This window comes from Budorcas taxicolor, chromosome 2 (genome assembly GCF_023091745.1).
Source record: "Budorcas taxicolor isolate Tak-1 chromosome 2, Takin1.1, whole genome shotgun sequence".
Lineage (NCBI taxonomy): Eukaryota > Metazoa > Chordata > Mammalia > Artiodactyla > Bovidae > Budorcas > Budorcas taxicolor.
Window position 1 is genome coordinate 25,946,301 of NC_068911.1, and position 18,256 is coordinate 25,964,556.

Genomic DNA, 18,256 nt, shown 5'->3' on the forward strand with positions numbered 1-18,256 from the left:
CTTACTGGATACACTTGTTCTGAGTCCTGGTTATTTTTATTACACTTTTAAAAATCCGGGAGTTAGCCCTTTATCGCGGCCGCTGGATGGAGCCCGTTCCCGGTCCCTCTGGCTCTCCACCCGCGTCTCCCATTCCAGGTCCCGGACGCCGTGGGGCCGCACCCTCCGTCCGATCCTGGCCGGTACCTCGCGTCCCGGCTCGGCGCGGCTCCGGGGGTCCCGCGCGGCGGGCGTGGGAAGGGCGCCGGCGCCCCGCCCCCGCCTCTATGACGTCGGCGCCGGAACCTGGAATCCCGGCTGCGGCAGGGAAGGGCGGGAGGCGGCGGCGGCTGCCGGAGCAGGTCTCTGGCGGTCTCTCGGGGGCGCGGGGCGCAGTCATGAGCGAGTCCAGTATCAGTGCGCTCCCGCCCGGCAGGCCCAGCAGGCAGCCCTTCATCCACCAAGGTAGGGCGGCGGGGACGGGGCTCCAGGCGGCGGGCGGGCACGCGGGCACCCGGGCGCGCGGTGCTGGGAGCTCCGCGCGGGCCGAGCCCCCTTCCCACCTCCCGGCTTGGGGGAAAGCGGATCTTTCTTATTCCTGCTCTCGCTCCTCCAACCCATCCTCACTCCATTTAGAGACCTCTCTACCAAAAGAAGCACTGGAGTGGGAGTCCCGATCGCTGTGAGTTTGTCTTCCCAGAGCTGGTCGAGGAGTCCCCGGCTAGTCTCAAAATCATCCTATAAGTTAAATGAAAAGATTCGGAGAGCCCAGCTAGTCCTCACATTGTAATACGAGGTGACTGCTTCCCAAACACATGAGGCTTTACCATTAGATGGGCTTAGAACTGAATTCTGCATGGGCTGTTGATCTCTGTGTGATCTTTGGTAAGTGACTTACCCTCTCTGAACCTAAGCTTCTTCAGTAAAATGGGAATAAACTGTTGGTAGGATTAGTTGAGAGAAAAATGTGTGAAGTGCCTAGCGCAGTGCCTGATACAAGAAAGACACTATCAGTGGTAGCCAGGCAAGTATTATATGCTTTTCCCTTTTCCCTTGGGTAAAAGTTAAGAAAGTGTATAGCTCTGTGAATTTTTACACAAATGTGCAGAACTGCTACTCAGTCAAGACAGTGACGTTTTCAGCACCCAGCAGGCTTCCTTCTAGCATTTGTATTTTATATTTGCCCTTAACAAAATGCAAGACCCCTCTGTGAAGTTTTATCCAGAGCGTTTTTTTCTCTTTTAGTTTGAGAACAGAGATTTTGTTACAAGGATTTACAGTAAAATATACGTGTAGATTTGGGCTTTGGACCTTTCTAATTGGATTGATCTTAACATTTAGAAGATAAAAAAGAGAGAAACACCTCGAGAGACCCAAACTCTGGGAACTTACACAGGGATCAGAATAAAGAAGTCAGCCTGGGATTGATGTTAATTATTTTCTAATGCATTATAACAACTTCCCTGTAGCTCAAATGGTTAAGAATCTGCCTGAAATGGAGATCAATGTTCGATCCCTGGGTTGGGAAGATCCTTTGGAGAAGGAAGCAGCAATCCACTCCAGTATTCTTGCCTGGAGAATCCCTGGACAGAGAAGCCTGGTGGGCTACAGTCCATGGGGTCGCAAAGAGTCGGACACGACTGAGGCATATATATAACATAATGCATTGTTAATAGTGTTGTTAGCAGCCATGAAATTAAAAGACGCTTACTCCTTGGAAGAAAAATTATGACCAACCTAGATAGCATATTGAAAAGCAGAGACATTACTTTGCCAGCAAAGGTCCATCTAGTCAAGGCTATGGTTTTTCCAGTGGTCATGTATGGATGTGAGAGTTGGACTGTGAAGAAAGCTGAGCGCCGAAGAATTGATGCTTTTGAACTGTGGTGTTGGAGAAGACTCTTGAGAGTCTCTTGGACTGCAAGGAGATCCAACCAGTCCATTCTGAAGGAGATCAGTCCTGGGATTTCTTTGGAAGGAATGATGCTAAATCTGAAACTCCAGTACTTTGGCCACCTCATGCGAAGAGTTGACTCATTGGAAAAGACTGTGATGCTGGGAGGGAGTGGGGGCAGGAGGAGAAGGGGACGACAGAGGATGAGATGGCTGGATGGCATCACGGACTCGATGGACATGAATCTGAGTGAACTCCGGGAGATGGTGATGGACTGGGAGGCCTGGCGTGTTGCAATTCATGGATTCGCAAGGAGTCGGACACGACTGAGCGACTGAACTGATCTGAACTGATCAGCTCAATTTCAGCCTTTCAGTAACAGCTATTCAAGTACTTTCCACTTGATTTTTTATTGCTCTTATTTTGTCACAATTCATCACATTTAAGATGCCAACACTGGTTTCCCATACAGAAGGCGTGAGATTCATCTTTTTTAGATCTTTGCTGGGTGTTCACGGGGATCTTTAAGCATCTTTTCATGAGTATTATAACTAGCACCTCTAATTAAAAGGTTCCTCTCTCTGGCTGCAATGCAGGAGACTGTGGTTCGATTCCTGGGTTGGGAAGATCCCCTGGAGAAGGAACAGCTACCCACTCCAGTGTTCTGGCCTGGAGAATCCCATGGGCTGTGTAGTCCAAGATTACCCTGGAGAAGGGAAAGGCTACGCACTCCAGTATTCTGGCCTAGAGAATTCCATGGACTGTATAGTCCAAGGGGTCGCAAAGAGTCAAACAAGACTGAGCAACTTTCACTTTCGCTTCCCTTGGACAGATGATATTTTATCACCTTGTTAGCGCAAGCATGAGTGGGGGACTCAGAAAGGACTGTGTTTATAACTTTGTTGCACTTTGTAAACCATGACACACTGTATGAGCATCATGAGAGGACAGCTGGAGGGAGGCAGGAGACAAAGGGGCATCTGGTTTATAGAAATGGGAAATGTGTTTATCTTCTTAACGATAAAACAGATCACAATGCTTGCCTTATTTTTTTCTCATGGTTTATTACATTGAATATAGTTTCTTGCTCTATACAGTAGGATCCTGTTGTTTTATCCATTCTGTATGTAATAGTTTGCATCTGCTAATCCCAAACTCCCAATCCATCCTTCCCCCAACCTCTTTCCCTTTGGCAGCCCCAAGCCTGTTCTCAGTGTCTGTGAATCTGTTTCTGTTTTGTAGGTAAGTTCATTTGTGTCGTATTTTAGATTCTACATTTAAGTTATACCGTATGGTATTTGTCTTTCTTTTTCTGACTTACCTCATTTACTATGATAATCTCTAGGTCCATATGTGTTGCACAAATGGCATTCTTTCTTTCTTTCTTATAGTTGAATAAACAATATACTTGCTCGGCTCAGTGGTAAAGAATTCTCCTGCCAGTGCATGAGACCAGGGTTTGATCCCTGGGTCTCGAAGATCCCCTGGAGAAGGGAATGGCAACTCACTCCAGTATTCCTGCCTGGGAAATCCCAAGGACAGAGGAGCCTGTTGGGCTACAGTCCATGGGGTCGCAAAAGAGTTGGATGCGACTTGGTGGCTAAACAGGGCTTCCCTAGTGGCTCGGACAGTAAAGAATCTGCCTGCAATGCAGGAGACCCAGTTTTGATCCCTGGGTCTGGAAGATCCCCTGGAGAAGGGAATGGCTACCCATTCCAGTATTCTTGTCTGGAAAATTCCATGGGCAGAGGAGCTTGATGGGCTACTGTCCATGGGGCTGCAGAATCAGACATGACTGAGCAACTAACAGTTTCACTTAGTAAAACTAAGTGTTGTTTCACTAAACAACAATACTTCCTTTCTTAATTGAAACTTTACAGTGGCTTCGCACTGCTCTGAGAATCAACTTACGGCCTCCAACAAGGACCCCAGCCCACCTCTGCAGGCTCTCATCACCTCCAGCCTTACCCTTAGCCCATCTTGCTCCAGTTACACTGACTGCCTTGTCATTCCTCCAGCATATCAATGTCATTTCTGCCTCAGGACCTTTACTTCTGCTGCTGTTTGCCTGGAGTACATTTCTCTTTGATTTTCATATGGCGCCTCTTTCTGCTTCCTGTTAGGTCTCTGCTCACTTGTCACATCAGAGAGACAGACCTCTGGAGTCTTGTTGTCTGCAGAAGTGGCCCCATCTTTCTTACCCTGACCAGTTACCTTGCTTATGCCTTCAAAAACACTTAGTACCATCTGAAGTCATCTGGTTTGAACATTTCCTCATTTATTTAGCTCTTTTCCCTTCTAGACTGTGGGTGACATGAAAAGCAGAGGCTTTTTCTTGTTCCTCTGGGATGTAGAACAGCATCCGGCACATGGTACCTGCTAAACATTCATTGAATAAATCAATGATTGACTGTACCTGATTTCTCTGAGGCAGCAGTGAGTGGTAGCATGAAGCAAGATCTTAATTCTCTGCCCAGGAATTGAACCTGGGTAGCGGACGGAGGAGCCTGGAAGGCTGCAGTCCATGGGATCGCTGAGGGTCGGACACGACTGAGCGACTTCACCTTCACTTTTCACTTTCATGCATTGGAGAAGGAAATGGCAGCCCACTCCAGTGTTCTTGCCTGGAGAATCCCAGGGATGGGGGAGCTTGGTGGGCTGCCATCTATGGGGTCACACAGAGTCAGACACGACTGAAGTAACTTAGCAGCAGTAGCAGCAGCAGCCTGGATGAACACCAGGAATCCTAGCCACCACCAGACCTGCAAGGGCTAGAGGCTAAAAGCTGTTTTTCCCTGGATCTTTGCCCTCAAGGGAAATTCTTTTCTCACAGAGGCAAAAACTGTAAGTGCAGGTACAATGTTTAATATTAGAGACACAGCACAACTACAAGAGGGAGAAAACGGAGAGAAGTGGTTTAGTTAAGATGGGAGAAAAGCAGAGATGCACACCCATAGAGAAAGGGTTTGGACATCCCCCCTAGTGAGGAGGAATGCAGAAAAGAGGTGGTTACGGCATTTGTATAGATCTCCCCTACATAGGTGTGCAACTTTTTTCCAACATGGATTTCAGCCCAGAGGCCTATGGACACCCATAGCATCACATATTATGGGGTGTTGTCTCCTCCTTTTTGACTCCCAATGTCTTCCTTGCTGCAGGGATGGGAAATATATGACCCTTTAAAGGGTTTAATCTCACTCTGTCCCTGCCATAAAAATGACTAATGTCTGGTTATTAACCCTATTCCAGTTGCTGCTTTCCATATCAAGGTGTGGATCTCGAAATATAGACAAGAGTCCGGTCATAAATAGGTAGTCCTGGAGCCTGATGTCTCTTGCTTCGGGAGATATAAACAGGGGGCTGGAGCCCGTCTTCTCATGCCAGGAGGCTGAACAGGAGGCTGAACAGGAGGCCAGTTGTAAATGCCTAGGCTAGGGGCCATCTCCTGCCTCATACCTGCAGCCACAGTGGCAGCTGTAGTGTAGTTGGTTTCGAGTCTAGACTCTGGACTCCCAGATGCCCATCCTCTTTTTCCCATTTACTGGTTTTGTCCTTGAGAAAGGCACGTAAGTGCTTGGTGCCTCAGTTTCCTTATGGATTAAATAATGATAAAACCTACTTCAGGGGTCATTTCAAGGGTTCAGATAATTTACATAAATAAGTGCTTATATCAGTTATCTACACTGTGTAACAAATTATCCCCACATTTAGAAGCTTAGAACAATAATAATCATGTATCTCCCAGTTTCTGTGGGTCAGGAATTGGGAGATGACCTGTCTCAGCTTTCCTGGCCCAGAGTCTCTTATGAAGTTGCATTCGTGGGGTCGGCCAGCGTAGCCATGCAGTCATCCGAACGCTTGCCTGGGGCTGGCGGATTCCTTCCAAGGTGACTTGCTCACATGGACGGGCAGACCCTGGCTGTTGAGAGGAGGCCTCAGTTCCTCTCCGTGTGGACCTCACAGAGGGCTGTCTAAGTGTCCTTGAGACACAGTGGCCGGCTTCTTCCAGAGCAGATGATCCAAGAGAGAGCAAGGCGGAAGCTGTGGTGTCTATGAGCTGGTCTTAGAAATCACTCTGTTACTTGTTTTGTTCCCGTGGGTCAGCCCTGTTCAGTGTGAGTGGGGCCCGTTTAAAGGCATGAATATTGGGAGGAGAATATTGTACTCCTCCTGGGGGGAGGGAGTGCATCCTGGGGACTACTGCCGTGGACCATGTCAGCATTAACTGTTGCTATGATGTCGCTGTTCCCCTGTGTTCAGTCGCTCAGTTGTGTCTGACTCTTTGCAGCCCCATGGACTGTAACCTGCCAGGCTCCTCTGTCCATGGCATTTCCCAGGCAAGAATACTGGTCTGGGTTGCCAGTTCCTCCTCCAGAGGATCTTCCCGGCTCAGGGATCAAACCCACATCTCCGGCATTGCAGGTAGATTCTTTACCACGAAGGTCACCTGGGAAGTCCCTTTGTGTTCCTACAAGATGACAAACATTCGCAGAGTCTTCACATTTCACATCCTTGCTGGTAGTCAGTTGTATGTATAGTGGTTTGTTTGGGTGTCCCTTATTTTAGAGGACACTATGATTCTGGGATAATCAAAATGAAAAAGGATGGTTGGCCTGGAGAGTCTTAGGCAATGTTATGAAATTCTCTCTGTTCCATGAAGTTTAGACAGTGTCCCATAAAGTCTATCTCAAAAGCTTTTCCCAAATATTTTAGACCCTCTAAAATTACAGTAACCCATAGAGGCTCCTTCCGCCGCTTTTCCCAAATATTTTAGACCCTCTAAAATTACAGTAACCCATAGAGGCTCCTTCCGCCTTCCTCTCTCATGACTCAGAATTACTCTGACTACTTGTGCCCAGAAACACTGTTCCAGCCCTTCAGGACTTAATACCAGCCCATAAATGAGGTGTGCAGTATGTCTAAGGTAACTACATGCTTGTTCCAGTCGGGAGTCCTTCAGCTAGCATGCGCGCAATGCCTTTCTTAGGGGAGGATCGAGGTATAATTCACGTAACAAAATCACCGGTTTTGAAGTGTGTGATTCAGCACCTTGTAGTGCATTCAAAGTATGAAACAAGCATCACCTCTAATTCCAGAATATCTTCATAGCCTGGTCTGCTAGTGTCACTGAAAGGATTTAATGCGATAAGCTTGTCAAAAGGGGTTGAATGGTAGCTCTTGAGTTTGATTATTACATGTTATCATTATGCTTATTAGGGCCTTTTCTAGCCCAGTATTATAAGGTTTGATGACTGCAGGTGTTCTAGCATTACCTGATAGACACTTATGTAGTTTAACAGCTATTTTGTGGGCTAATTTAGTCTGACGGATTGTATGAAATCTGAAGACAAGTAACCCATTTGACCTGTAGTGGTTTTTCTGGTTTTAGGTTTTTACTTTATCTGCTAGGTCCATTCATCCAGGTCACTCCTCAAAGGTGTCCTGGGTGGGAGGACTCTTGTTCAGGTCTGGACACAGACTGAAGTGGTTCTCCGGTGAGCCAGCCATCTGACCTGAGTGATTTTTTTCCCTCTCTGTCTAACAGAGGCCGAGAGCTCCGTCTGCCCAGCAGCTCAGGCCCAGATTAGGGCCAAAGGCCCTCAGTGGCTTTTTTTGGTTTGTTTTTTTCAAGAAGTAAAGAATTTAAGATATAAAAGGGGGAAATGACTTTTCAGTACTGTAAACTTTGTTGCAGTCTGGCTGCTTTTAAAAGGAGCATTGTTTGGCTGTAGGACCACCCAGTCCTTCTGTGGGCCTGCCCCCACCCTCCTCCCAGGAGGAGGCCAGAAACTGACTCTGAGCCAAAAGCATGTACCAGGCGTGAGCCCAGTGATGAAAGAAGCGGGCGAGGGACGTGCTTTCATGAAGCTTCTAATCTAACAGGGGAGACAGAGGGAAATAGGGTCAGAGACAGCTAAGCATAGCTGCTGAGAAGGAGATAAACAGGTGACGGTATAGAGAGGAGAGCGGCTGCCTGCTGGCTCTCCAGGAGGGACCAGTGAGCTGAGGCCCAGGGATGTGGAGGAGCCAGTGCAGGTGAGTGGAAAGATCAGGTGGGAAGAGCATTCAAGAGGGGCGGTGAGGGGAGCAGAGGGCAGAGGTGGGGAGGACCTGTGTGCATCTGAGGAGGCCTCGGGCTGGAGCTTGGAGAGGAGACGGGATGAGCGCAGCAAGCTGGAGCTGGTTCCTGAAGGTCTGGCAGACTCCCTTAGCAGGTGAATTTGGAACTCGCATGTATAACTTTCTGGAATTCCACTCAATGTAGGTGGTATTCAGTTTCAGTTGAGTCGCTCAGTCGTGTCCAACTCTTTGCAACCCCATGGACTTCAGCACGCCAGGCCTCCCTGTCCATCACCAACTCCCAGAGCTTGCTCAAACTCATGTCCATCGAGCTGGTCATGCCATTGAGTCAGTGATGCCATCAAGTAGGTGGTATTACTTGCCCATTTTACTTCCCTGGAAACTGAGGCCCTGAGAAGTTACTTGGCAAGCTACTGAAGCAGAAGGAAGTTAATGTTGCAAATCTAGAGCAACTATATCTGTGTATCTGTGACATGTTTTTTTAGCAACTGTTATGTGCCAACCCCATGCTAATCACCAGGGGTATAAGGGTGAGTAAGACATGCTGAGGTCTTTGCCCTCATGATTTAGACCTTAAGTCAGCCTTGGACAAAGCTCTTGTCTTCTCTGAACTTTCTGTATGCAAAATGAGAGCAAAATGTAAGAAAAACCCATCCTGAGGGTCACAGGAGATAACTATGTAAAGGGTTTGACATAATCATGGCACATAGTAAATGCTCAGTAAAGGCGAATATGGTTATTATCACTTCCAGGAATGTTGGAAATCATTTTTGGAGAGGTCCTAGTCAAGGAAGATAAATTCCATCTAGGGAATCCTTAGCAAGACCTCCTCCCCCCACTGCAGACTACATTAAATTCATCAGTAAATAACCAGAGTCCTGGCTTCAAGTACATAGCACAGTATGCTGGGCACTGCTTTCAGCTCGGGGTCTGCAAACTACTGTTGTGTTGTTTAGTTGCTAAGTCATTTCTGACTCTTTGCGACCCCATGAACTGTAGCCTGTCGACGTCCTCTGTCCATGGGATTTCCCTGGCAAGAACACTGGAGTAGGTTGCCATTTCCATCTCTAGAGGGTCTTTCTGACCCAGGAATTGAACCTGAGTCTCCTACAACCCATGGGCCTAGTCTGAACCACCACCTGTTTTTATGACATTTCATTAGAAAACAGTCATGCACATTCATTTATGGATTATGGCTGCTGCAGTGGCAGGTTGAATAGTTGTGGCAGAGACTGCATGGTAAATAGTATTTATTATCTGATTCTTTACAGAAAAGGTTTGCTGTCCTCTTTTCTAAGCACTTGACATACAATAGCCATTTAATCCTTAAGATGGCTATGTGAGATGGGAACTGCTGCCCCTATTTTACGGGTGGGAAAACTGAGGCATAGCTTGGTCAAGAAACTTGCCAGGTCACACAGGTAGCAAGTGGAGCTGGGGTTAGAATCCAGGCAGCAGGCTGTGGAGCCAGTTCACTTAACCACCGGGTGGTCTTGTCACCTCCTTAGACAGACAGGATCACAGTGACTGCTCTGTGGACAGCCCACTGGGTGCTCTACCAGCTTGGAGACCAGGAGACCTGGGTTCTGGGGCCTGCATGACTCCAATTGCCCTGAGCAGTTAGTCACTGCTCCTGAAGGCTGTTTGCTTGTCTGGTCATAAAGCCTTGGACCCAGTCATTCCCCAGGTGCCCCACCCAGGTGCCCAGTGCTGTGACTCATGCAGGTCCTCCCTGCCCTGCAGACTGACTTGTGTAGCTCAAGGACCAAAATAGCCACAGGGCTGCCCAGAGAGATGCTGTTAAATCTGAGGCAGATGATGTCATTCTTCTGCTCAGAATCCCCCTCAGTTCCCACCTTAACTCAAGTATGGTAACACATTCCCCATAGGCCCTATGTGGCCAAGCTTGTTTTTTCCCAACCTCCTACCCCATTCCTCTGTTTTTGCTGACTCTCCTTCAGCTACCTTGGCCTCCTTTCTTGTTCCTTGAAGTTACTAGCCACAGTCCTGCCCCAGAGCTTTGTAAACTTTTTTTTTTTTAATGTTTATGTATTTATTTGGCTGTGCTGGGTCTTAGTTGCAGCATGGAGGATCTTCATTGCAGCACACAGACTTGGTTGCCCAATGGCATGTGAGATCTTAGTTCCCCGACCAGGATCGAACCCGTGCCCACTTGCATTGAAAGGCAGATTCCTAACCACTGGACCACCAGGGGAGTTCCAGGGCCTTTGTACTTGCTCTTCTCTGTCTATCTCTACCTTGCCCATCTTTATTTTTCTCCATGCATCTATCACCATTTGAAATGCACTTAATAAACTTTATTGTCTGTTTCCTCCAGGAGCAGGGAGAGTTTTTAAAGTCATCTTCAAGCCTGCGTCCTAGTCCTCGAACAGTGCATGGCACATAGCAATTGCTCAGTAAATCTTTTTGAGTGAGTGAGTGAGTGAATAGATGGATGGATGGGTGGGTGGGTGGCCTTGCCAGAAGTAGGGCCATAATGAGTCCCTGGCCTCGGAGGTTTTTGAGCACTTGGTGGAGATGTCATAGCAGCTTTGAGCAGACCCCCTGGACCGTGAGCCCCTGCATTAAGAACCTTTGGCAGCTGGCCAGTTATTGGGCAGATTATCCAGATGCCTAGCTCCAGTTAGCATCCAAAATAAAAACAATGTCACACACATAGACATGGGTGGAAATAAGTCTAAGAAACCCTGAAATTGTTGTCTGCATTGTCTTATTGGTAACATCAAACCGAGCGTATATGCACGTGTCTAATAAGGCTGGCTTATGTAAAGTACCTGAACTAGAAAAGGAAGTAATATATGGTCAGGGGCTCCCCAGGTGGCTCAGTGGTAAAGAATCTGCCTGCCAGTGCAGGAGACGCAGGTTTGATCACTGGCTAACCCACTCCAGTATTCTTGCCTGGAAATCTCATGGACAGAGAAGCCAGGCGGGTTACAGTCCACAGGGTTGCAAAGAGTCAGACATGACTTAGTGACTAAACAGCAGCAGCCAGCGGTGTGTGGTCAACATCTCAATACTTTTTGCTTGCTTTTTCAGTTGTGAAAAAAATCATCTCTAAAGAAAATAATATTAAATCCGTAAATTCCTTAGATCTTTTTCTCAACTTTGGTGCCCCTGTGTTGGTGGTGTGCTAAATATTTACTTTGATCTGCTGGTGGGTGGGCCAGTGTTGCCTGTATCCTCAGCACCAAATTCATTTATTCACAGTTGATGCTTGTGTTCATTAATTTAACAGATTTTTATTAAGCATCCACTGTGAGTCAGGCTCTGTGCTAGAACCTGGGGACTCAGTGGTAAAGGAGAGCAATGAGGTCCCTTTGCTCATGGAGGTCACAGTCTAATGGTGGAGGGAAAGGGTCAGAGACGATGCAGGTCAACCCTTAGGGAGGAGGATGGATGTAGTAGGCTAGACACTTAGGAGACACGTGCCGGTTGGAGGAGGGAGGGAAAGCTCTTCCAGGCAGGAAGCAAGTCTGCAAATCTTCATCGTCTCCAGAGCCCCGGGCCTCAGCCCAGGGTCCCACCCAGAGAGGGACCCCGTACAAGGTATCAAACAGAACTGATTCCCACAGCAACTGGCAGGTTGCCTGGACCAGATGACCCAGAAGGTCCCTTCTTCCCCAGAGTTCCCATAATTCTTTGAGGGAAGAAAAATCCTGCCGGGAAGCCAGCACCCATCTGGTCGGGCTAGGTTTTTGGCAAGCTTGTGAGGGAGGTGGTGGTGGTTTTAGTGCCATTTGGCCTGTGCCCACATTCTGGGCATGTTTGTGCCCTTTGGTAGCAGTTGGTGTCCTATGGAAAGAGCTGCCAGGGAAGTTGGGACCTGAAGATGCTCTCTAGATGTGCCTGCCTCTGCCCATTCATTCATTCATTCTTCAGATGGAGGGCTTTCTGTGAGCATGACACTGCTCTAAGCTTCAAAGAGACTAACTTGTTCTTAAGGACAGCGTTGTTATGCCTGCCCCTGCCTCCATATCTCCTGTAGTTATCTGACCGTCCTCCCACCTAAGGAACCACCTACTTGCTGAAATCTGGCTCCAGCAGTCAACAGATTCTAGACCTTCCTAGATGGGGGCACCCCAGTATCTGAGACATGCCCCCACCTCCCAGGCAAATGGTCATCAAGGAGCCCACACAACGCAGGCTTAAACAATCAACTCAAGAGAACATCTGACATGAATGAGACATTCTTGTCCTCTCAAACGAGAAATCCAAGGCTAGGAGAGGTGATGCTACCTGCATTTCTAAGAAGCGGTAGAACCAGGAGTCTGTCTTGGCAGCAAAGCCTTGGGCAAGCTGCCATCTCTCTGGGCCTCAGGTCCCTGAAGAAAGCCAGGGCACCTCCCCCAGGCTGGCATAAGAAATTCCGTGACATCATGCTGTACAAAGTGTGTGGTCCTAGATGCATAGGATTGGAGGTCGATCAGCTATAAAAATGATGCCTGTGTCCAAAGGTTGTGAAACTTTTTTTTTTACTTGAAGATAGAGAACTTCCAGGGATGTCTGAAAAGAAAAAAGCATTCCTCTTCAATGATGGCCGTTTCGGATTTTTTTGGTGGGGGAGGGTCACATTGTGGCATGTGGGATCTTAGTTCCCTATCCAGGGATCAAACCTGTGTCCCCTGCAGTAGAAGCTTGGAGTCCTACTCCAGGGACCACCAGGGAACCAGTGGCCATTTTGAAAATAGAATTTTCCACAAGTTGTTGGGAAATGTGGACAGGATGTATCCTTCCTGCGGTGTGGATGCAAGAATAATCCAATTGTTAATTTGTATGGCATTGTAGTGTCTATGAAGTATTTTCAAATTATAGTGAAGCCTATAGCTTTGCCACGTGATAGGTTCCTAGTTTCAGCACTTCCAGCTGCGTGAGTGGCAAAACACCTAGCCTTCTGAGCCTCAGTTTCTTCATCTGTAAAATAGGACAATTCAGTTCAAAGAGTAGCTCAGAGAATTGAGTGTGGTGATGCATATTGTATTTTTCAAATAGTTCAGATATTCAGAGCCAGTATTATTTATGCTGTTGGTAAATGTGTCCTCATGATCACGTTGATGAGATCATGGTATTATATCCCCTGTTCCTGAGATGAGAAACAAGTGACTCAGAGATGGTCTTTGTCTCCACTGGGGTGCCAGCTTCCAGCTCCAGCCCTGGGTCCCTGACCTCGTGGTCACTGAATATTCAGTGAATATGCCCCTCCAGATGCAAAGACCTTTGTTCTGGTTAATAACAGCCCTTTGTTGCTGGCCAGAGGGAGAAGCAGCCTCCAGCTGGGCTTGGACTCCATAGCCCTCAGCCCACTCCCACCCCGCCCCTCATGTTTGCTTAGGGACCACATTACCCATGGAAGTTTATGGAAGTCTGTCATAGCCTCAGGGAGCGCGGGGGCCTGGGAGTGAAAGGTTGAGTGGGATTCGCAGGCTTATACTTGGCGACTGGCAGGGCTCCAGACGCGTGTCTGTGTCATCATCAGTGGGTCAGCTGCCCTGCTCTGTGAACATGCCCATCAGAGAGGTGACGATTACAGCTCTGCACCGTCAGACTCCAGCTTGGATCAAGGCCTTGGCCGGTCCCGCCGCCACCACCACCAGTGCCCTGTTATCTATAAATGCATTTAGGGAGCCTGCTGCGTGCCGGGCTATCTGCATGATTGCCTTTGATTCTCCTAAGCTGGCGCTCCTGTGATGGGTCTCATCCTTAGCCTCAAAGCCTACAGAGTGACCCTTGCTGTCAGATCACAACATGCTTTGGCCCAGAACCCTGGGTGACTGCCCATCTGCCACATCAAAAGGTCATAGCCCAGCCCACAGAGTCTGACCTGGTCTGGCCCGGCCACCTCTGACCCCTGCTTTCTACTCTTTCTGTCCCAGCTCCCTATTATTGCTTAATAGATTGCACCACACGTGATAGCTTAAGCCATTGTAATCTTTCTGCTGATCCTGTGCATCTGGAACTGAACAGGCTACAGAGGAGACCGTTTGCTCAGCTGTGTGTCATGTCTGCTGGGTCTGAGCATCCAGTGGCCTCTTCATGCCCGTGGCGGGGATAACCCGGAGGGCTGGGGACCCTGGCTCACTGGGTTCATAAGCCAGGACCTTGGTTCTCGCTGTTGTCCAGTTCCTTGGCTGTCTTCCTTGGAGGCTTGCGATTTCTTTCTCTCCACGTGGTTGTGCCCGCAGCACAGGTGAAATTCTTACACAGCAGCCCCAGGCTGCCAACAGCACAAGTGAAAATGTTAGCTGCTCAGTCATGTCCAATTCTTTGTGACCCCATGGTCTATAGCTCACCAGGCTTCTCTGTCCTTGGGATTCTCCAGGCCAGAGTACTGGAGTGGGTAGCCATTCCCTTCTCCAGGGGATCTTCCTGATCCAAGGATCGAACAGAGTCTCCTGCATTGCAGGCAGATTCTTTACCATCTGAGCCAGCAGAGAAAGGTAGAAAGAAGCCTCCAGGCCTTTTAAGGCTTGAGTCTGGAACTGGCAGAGTGTCACCTCTGTTGCAACTTTTGGTGAAAGCAAGTCACAGATCCAGCCCAGATTCAAGGGGAGGGGACCCCAGAGGGCTGGTGTGGCTCTTTGGGGGCCACCAACAAAAGACCCTGGAGAAGTTATGAGGCTCCCACTCATTCACTCTTCCCCAGCCACCCAGGCCTCTGTCCTCTTCTTCAAACACATCGCGCACACCCCTGCCTCAGGGCATTTGCACTTGTTTCCCTCTCCCAGAATTCCCTTCACCTGATATCCACAGGGTATACATACCACCCCTCCATTTAGCCTCAGCTTAAATGCTACCTTAGTAGAGAAGCCATAGCTGAGTTGATCTTATCAAAAACAATGTACCCTGCCTGTTACCTCTGTGCCCTTACCCAACTCTTTTTTTTTTCACTCATGACATCCTGGCATGGGCTTTCCAGCTGGCACTAGTGGTAAAGAACGCGCCTGCCAATGTAGGAAGCACAAGAGACGCAGGTTCTATCCCTGAGTCAGGAAGATTCCCTGGAGGAGGAAATGACTACCCACTCCAATATTCTTGCCTGGTAAATCCCATGGGCAGAGGAGCCTAGCGGGCTACAGTCCATGGGGTTGCAAAGAGTCAGACACAGCTGAGTGACTGAGCACGCACACACCTTCTAGCATATTTATTGCCCGTGTCTTGTCTGATCTTGCTATGCCCCTCCTTAGAAAGTAAGTGCCGTGTGCGTCAGATGTTTACTTTGTTCACTTCAGTATCCCTTGCTCCACATCTGACACACTATAGGTATACTTGGTGAATGAATTCATTTTTGAGGTGAGGTAACTGAAGCAGAGTTGACTCATTGGAGAAGACTCCGATGCTGGGGGGGATTGGGGGCAGGAGGAAAAGGGGACGACAGAGGATGAGAGGCTGGATGGCATCACTGACTCGATGGACGTGAGTCTGAGTGAACTCTGGGAGTTGGTGATGGACAGGGAGGCCTGGCGTGCTGCGATTCATGGGGTCGCAAGGAGTCGGACATGACTGAGCGACTGAACTGAACTGAACTGAAGCTCAGAGAGTTTTAAGTAACTTTCCCAGAGACGCAGCTGGTAATTGACAGAGCCTGGATTCAAATCCAAGGAAGTTTTGCTGCCTGTCGGGGGAATTGCTTATTATTACAGCTGCTTCCTACCTCCTCCTTCCATGTCCTGTCTCCATTCAGGATGGTCTTCCCCAGTTAGGATCAGATCAGGCATAAAATCCACCCTGATGGTGGTGTTCATTCCTCACCTCCAAAAGGAAAGCTCTCCCTCTGTGGACTGCTGTACAGGGCGCAGTGAAACTTGGCCTCCAGCCATGACCAGCATGAATAGAGAGTCTTGAGTAGGCAGACCTGGCTCTGTTTGCAGCCCCGCTCCCCACCAACACACTTTGTAAGGCAAAGTACAGATGTCATCCTCTCATCCGCCCATCAGTGAGTGTTTGTTGAACTGCTCTGAGCCAAGCATTTTATTGAACTACTACGCTGGGTCCTGGGTCTCAATGGTGAGGAAATCATCACGGTCCCTGCAACTTAGAGTCCACGGGGCAAGACGGACGTGCTCACATAGCCATACAAATAAATACAAGATTATAGATTGTGGTAAGTGCTGTCAAGGGCTTACTGTGTATGGGAAAATATGACAGTAGAAGTACAGTGAGGCAGGGATGGTTTCCTCGAGGAAGAGACTGAAGCAGGAGCTAAGAGGTGGAGCAGATTCCTTCCAGGCAGAGGGAACACCATGTGCAAAGGCCCTGAGGAGGAGGGTCAGGCCCATTTTAGTGTATGAAGGATCCTAAGAAACGTAGTTTGGAAGGCAGAAGGGCCTGAGGAGCTGGACATGCAGGCAGGAGTCAGATCGTGCAGGGCTTTGAGGGCTTGGGCAAGGGGTTGGGGAACCATGAGTGACTTTGTTTTCTCATCTGTAAAATGGGGATGATAATAGTACCTGCCTCCCTATGTGTGAGGGATCGGTGGTCAGTTGAGCAGCTGTAGAGAAGGCAATGGCAACCCACTCCAGTACTCTTGCTTGACGAATCCCATGGACGGAGGAGCCTGGTCGGCTGCAGTCCATGGGGTCGCTAGGAGTCGGACACGACTGAGCGACTTCACTTTCACTTTTCCCTTTCATGCATTGGAGAAGGAAATGGCAACCCACTCCAGTTCTTGCCTGGAGAATCCCAGGGACAGGGGAGCCTGGTGGGCTGCTGTCTCTGGGGTCGCACAGAGGCAGACACGACTGAAGCAACTTAGCAGCAGCAGCAGCAGGCTGTAGGCTGGCCTAGAGCAATCATCCCCTCTCTGCCTGGTCTCCACCTCCAGCAGGTTAGCTCCAGCTTGTTCACAAAGCAGCAGCTGGTCCAGAGAGCAGCTGAAGCCAGCAAGGCCTCCTGAGGCTGGACTTAGAACTGACGCGGCATCACTTTTGTTGCAGTCTGTTGGTCCAGGCAGATCATAAGCCCAGTCCACATCCCATGAGTGCGTGTGAATCTCTTAACACAGTGCCTGGTGCATAGGAAATGCTCCATAAACCCTATTATTATTGTTGTTGTTGTTGACGATGATGTTCTTATCACTATGCAACCCATTTGACAAATGAAAAGCAGGTTAGGTTACTCCAAACCTCACACTTAGCAAGTGGCTGCAGCCAAACACTAGAATACAAGTATCATGTAATGTAAATCATGTTTGCAAACACGTCTACTTAAAGTGAACCCTTTTCCAGATGATTTTATTGTCCTGAGCCTGAGTACCATCCTGATAAATAAAATAATTAAGAAGTCCTTTGGCAAGCTACCTAGGCTCCTGACTGTCTGTGAGGTTTAGTTAGGGTCTCTGAGATCTGAGTGTCCTACGTAAGTTTTGGTTTTCGGCTCCCAGGTTCACTGGGGAGAATGATGGTTTTCTTCTTTCTTATGCAGAGAGCCTCTCTTTGGACTCCAGTTGCTTTTCTTCTCCACCTGTGAATTTCCTTCAAGAATTGCCAAGTTACCGCTCCATTGCTCGTAAGAGGACAACCATCCTTTCCCGGGACAAGCAAAGTGGCACTTTGCTGAAGCCAACAGACTCTTACAGTTTCCAGCTGGAGGGAGAAATCACAGAAGACCTTGATAACCAATCCATCCGAAAATATGCACTGAACATTTCTGAGAAGCGGAGACTAAGGTTTGTCCAGTCGCCATCAGGACGGTATATGATGTATGTTTTGGAAAAGGGGGCTTTTTAGGCATAGAATGCATTTCCTGACGAGTTCACATAATTAAGTTTATTACTTGGGATAAGCTAAGCTGCTATGACAAAGATAGCCACACTCATAAAATCTCAGTGTACTAGAAATTTATTTCTTGCTCACAGAAAAGTCCTGCGCTGAGGTCAAGGGGAGACTTTGCAGTCACTCAGGGACCCAGGCTCTTTCCGTCTTATGGCTCTGCAACCTCCAAAGCCGCATTGCTTTCTACAGTCACTCTGTTCCCCCTAAACCCCAGCCTCTGCCAACCATTATTCTACTCTCTATCTCTGTAGATTTGCCATTCTGGATATTTCATGTAGATGGAATCATATAACACAGGACCTTTTGTGTCTGACTTCTTTCACTTACCTGCGTGTTTTTAAGGTTCATCGAAGTTGTAGCATGTATCGGTACTTCCTTTTTATGACTGAATAATATTCTATTGTGTGGCTATATCAGTTTGCTTATTCATTTATCCTTTGATAGAGATTTCGGTTGTTGGCATCTTTTGGCTACTGTGATTAGTGCTGCACTGAATATTTCTGTCCAAGTTTTT

At 48.3% G+C, this 18,256-nt stretch overlaps 1 protein-coding gene across 1 annotated transcript in view; it reads left to right on the top strand.

Moving 5' to 3' along the window:
• Positions 1-266: 266 nt before the first annotated feature.
• The window catches only part of TMC7 (transmembrane channel like 7), a 50,981-nt gene continuing 32,991 nt past the window's right edge, over positions 267-18,256 (top strand). The window contains exons 1-2 of the mRNA XM_052635484.1: positions 267-444; positions 17,393-17,636. Coding sequence (XP_052491444.1) covers positions 267-444; positions 17,393-17,636 — 422 coding nt within the window. The remainder of the gene's footprint in view (positions 445-17,392; positions 17,637-18,256) is intronic.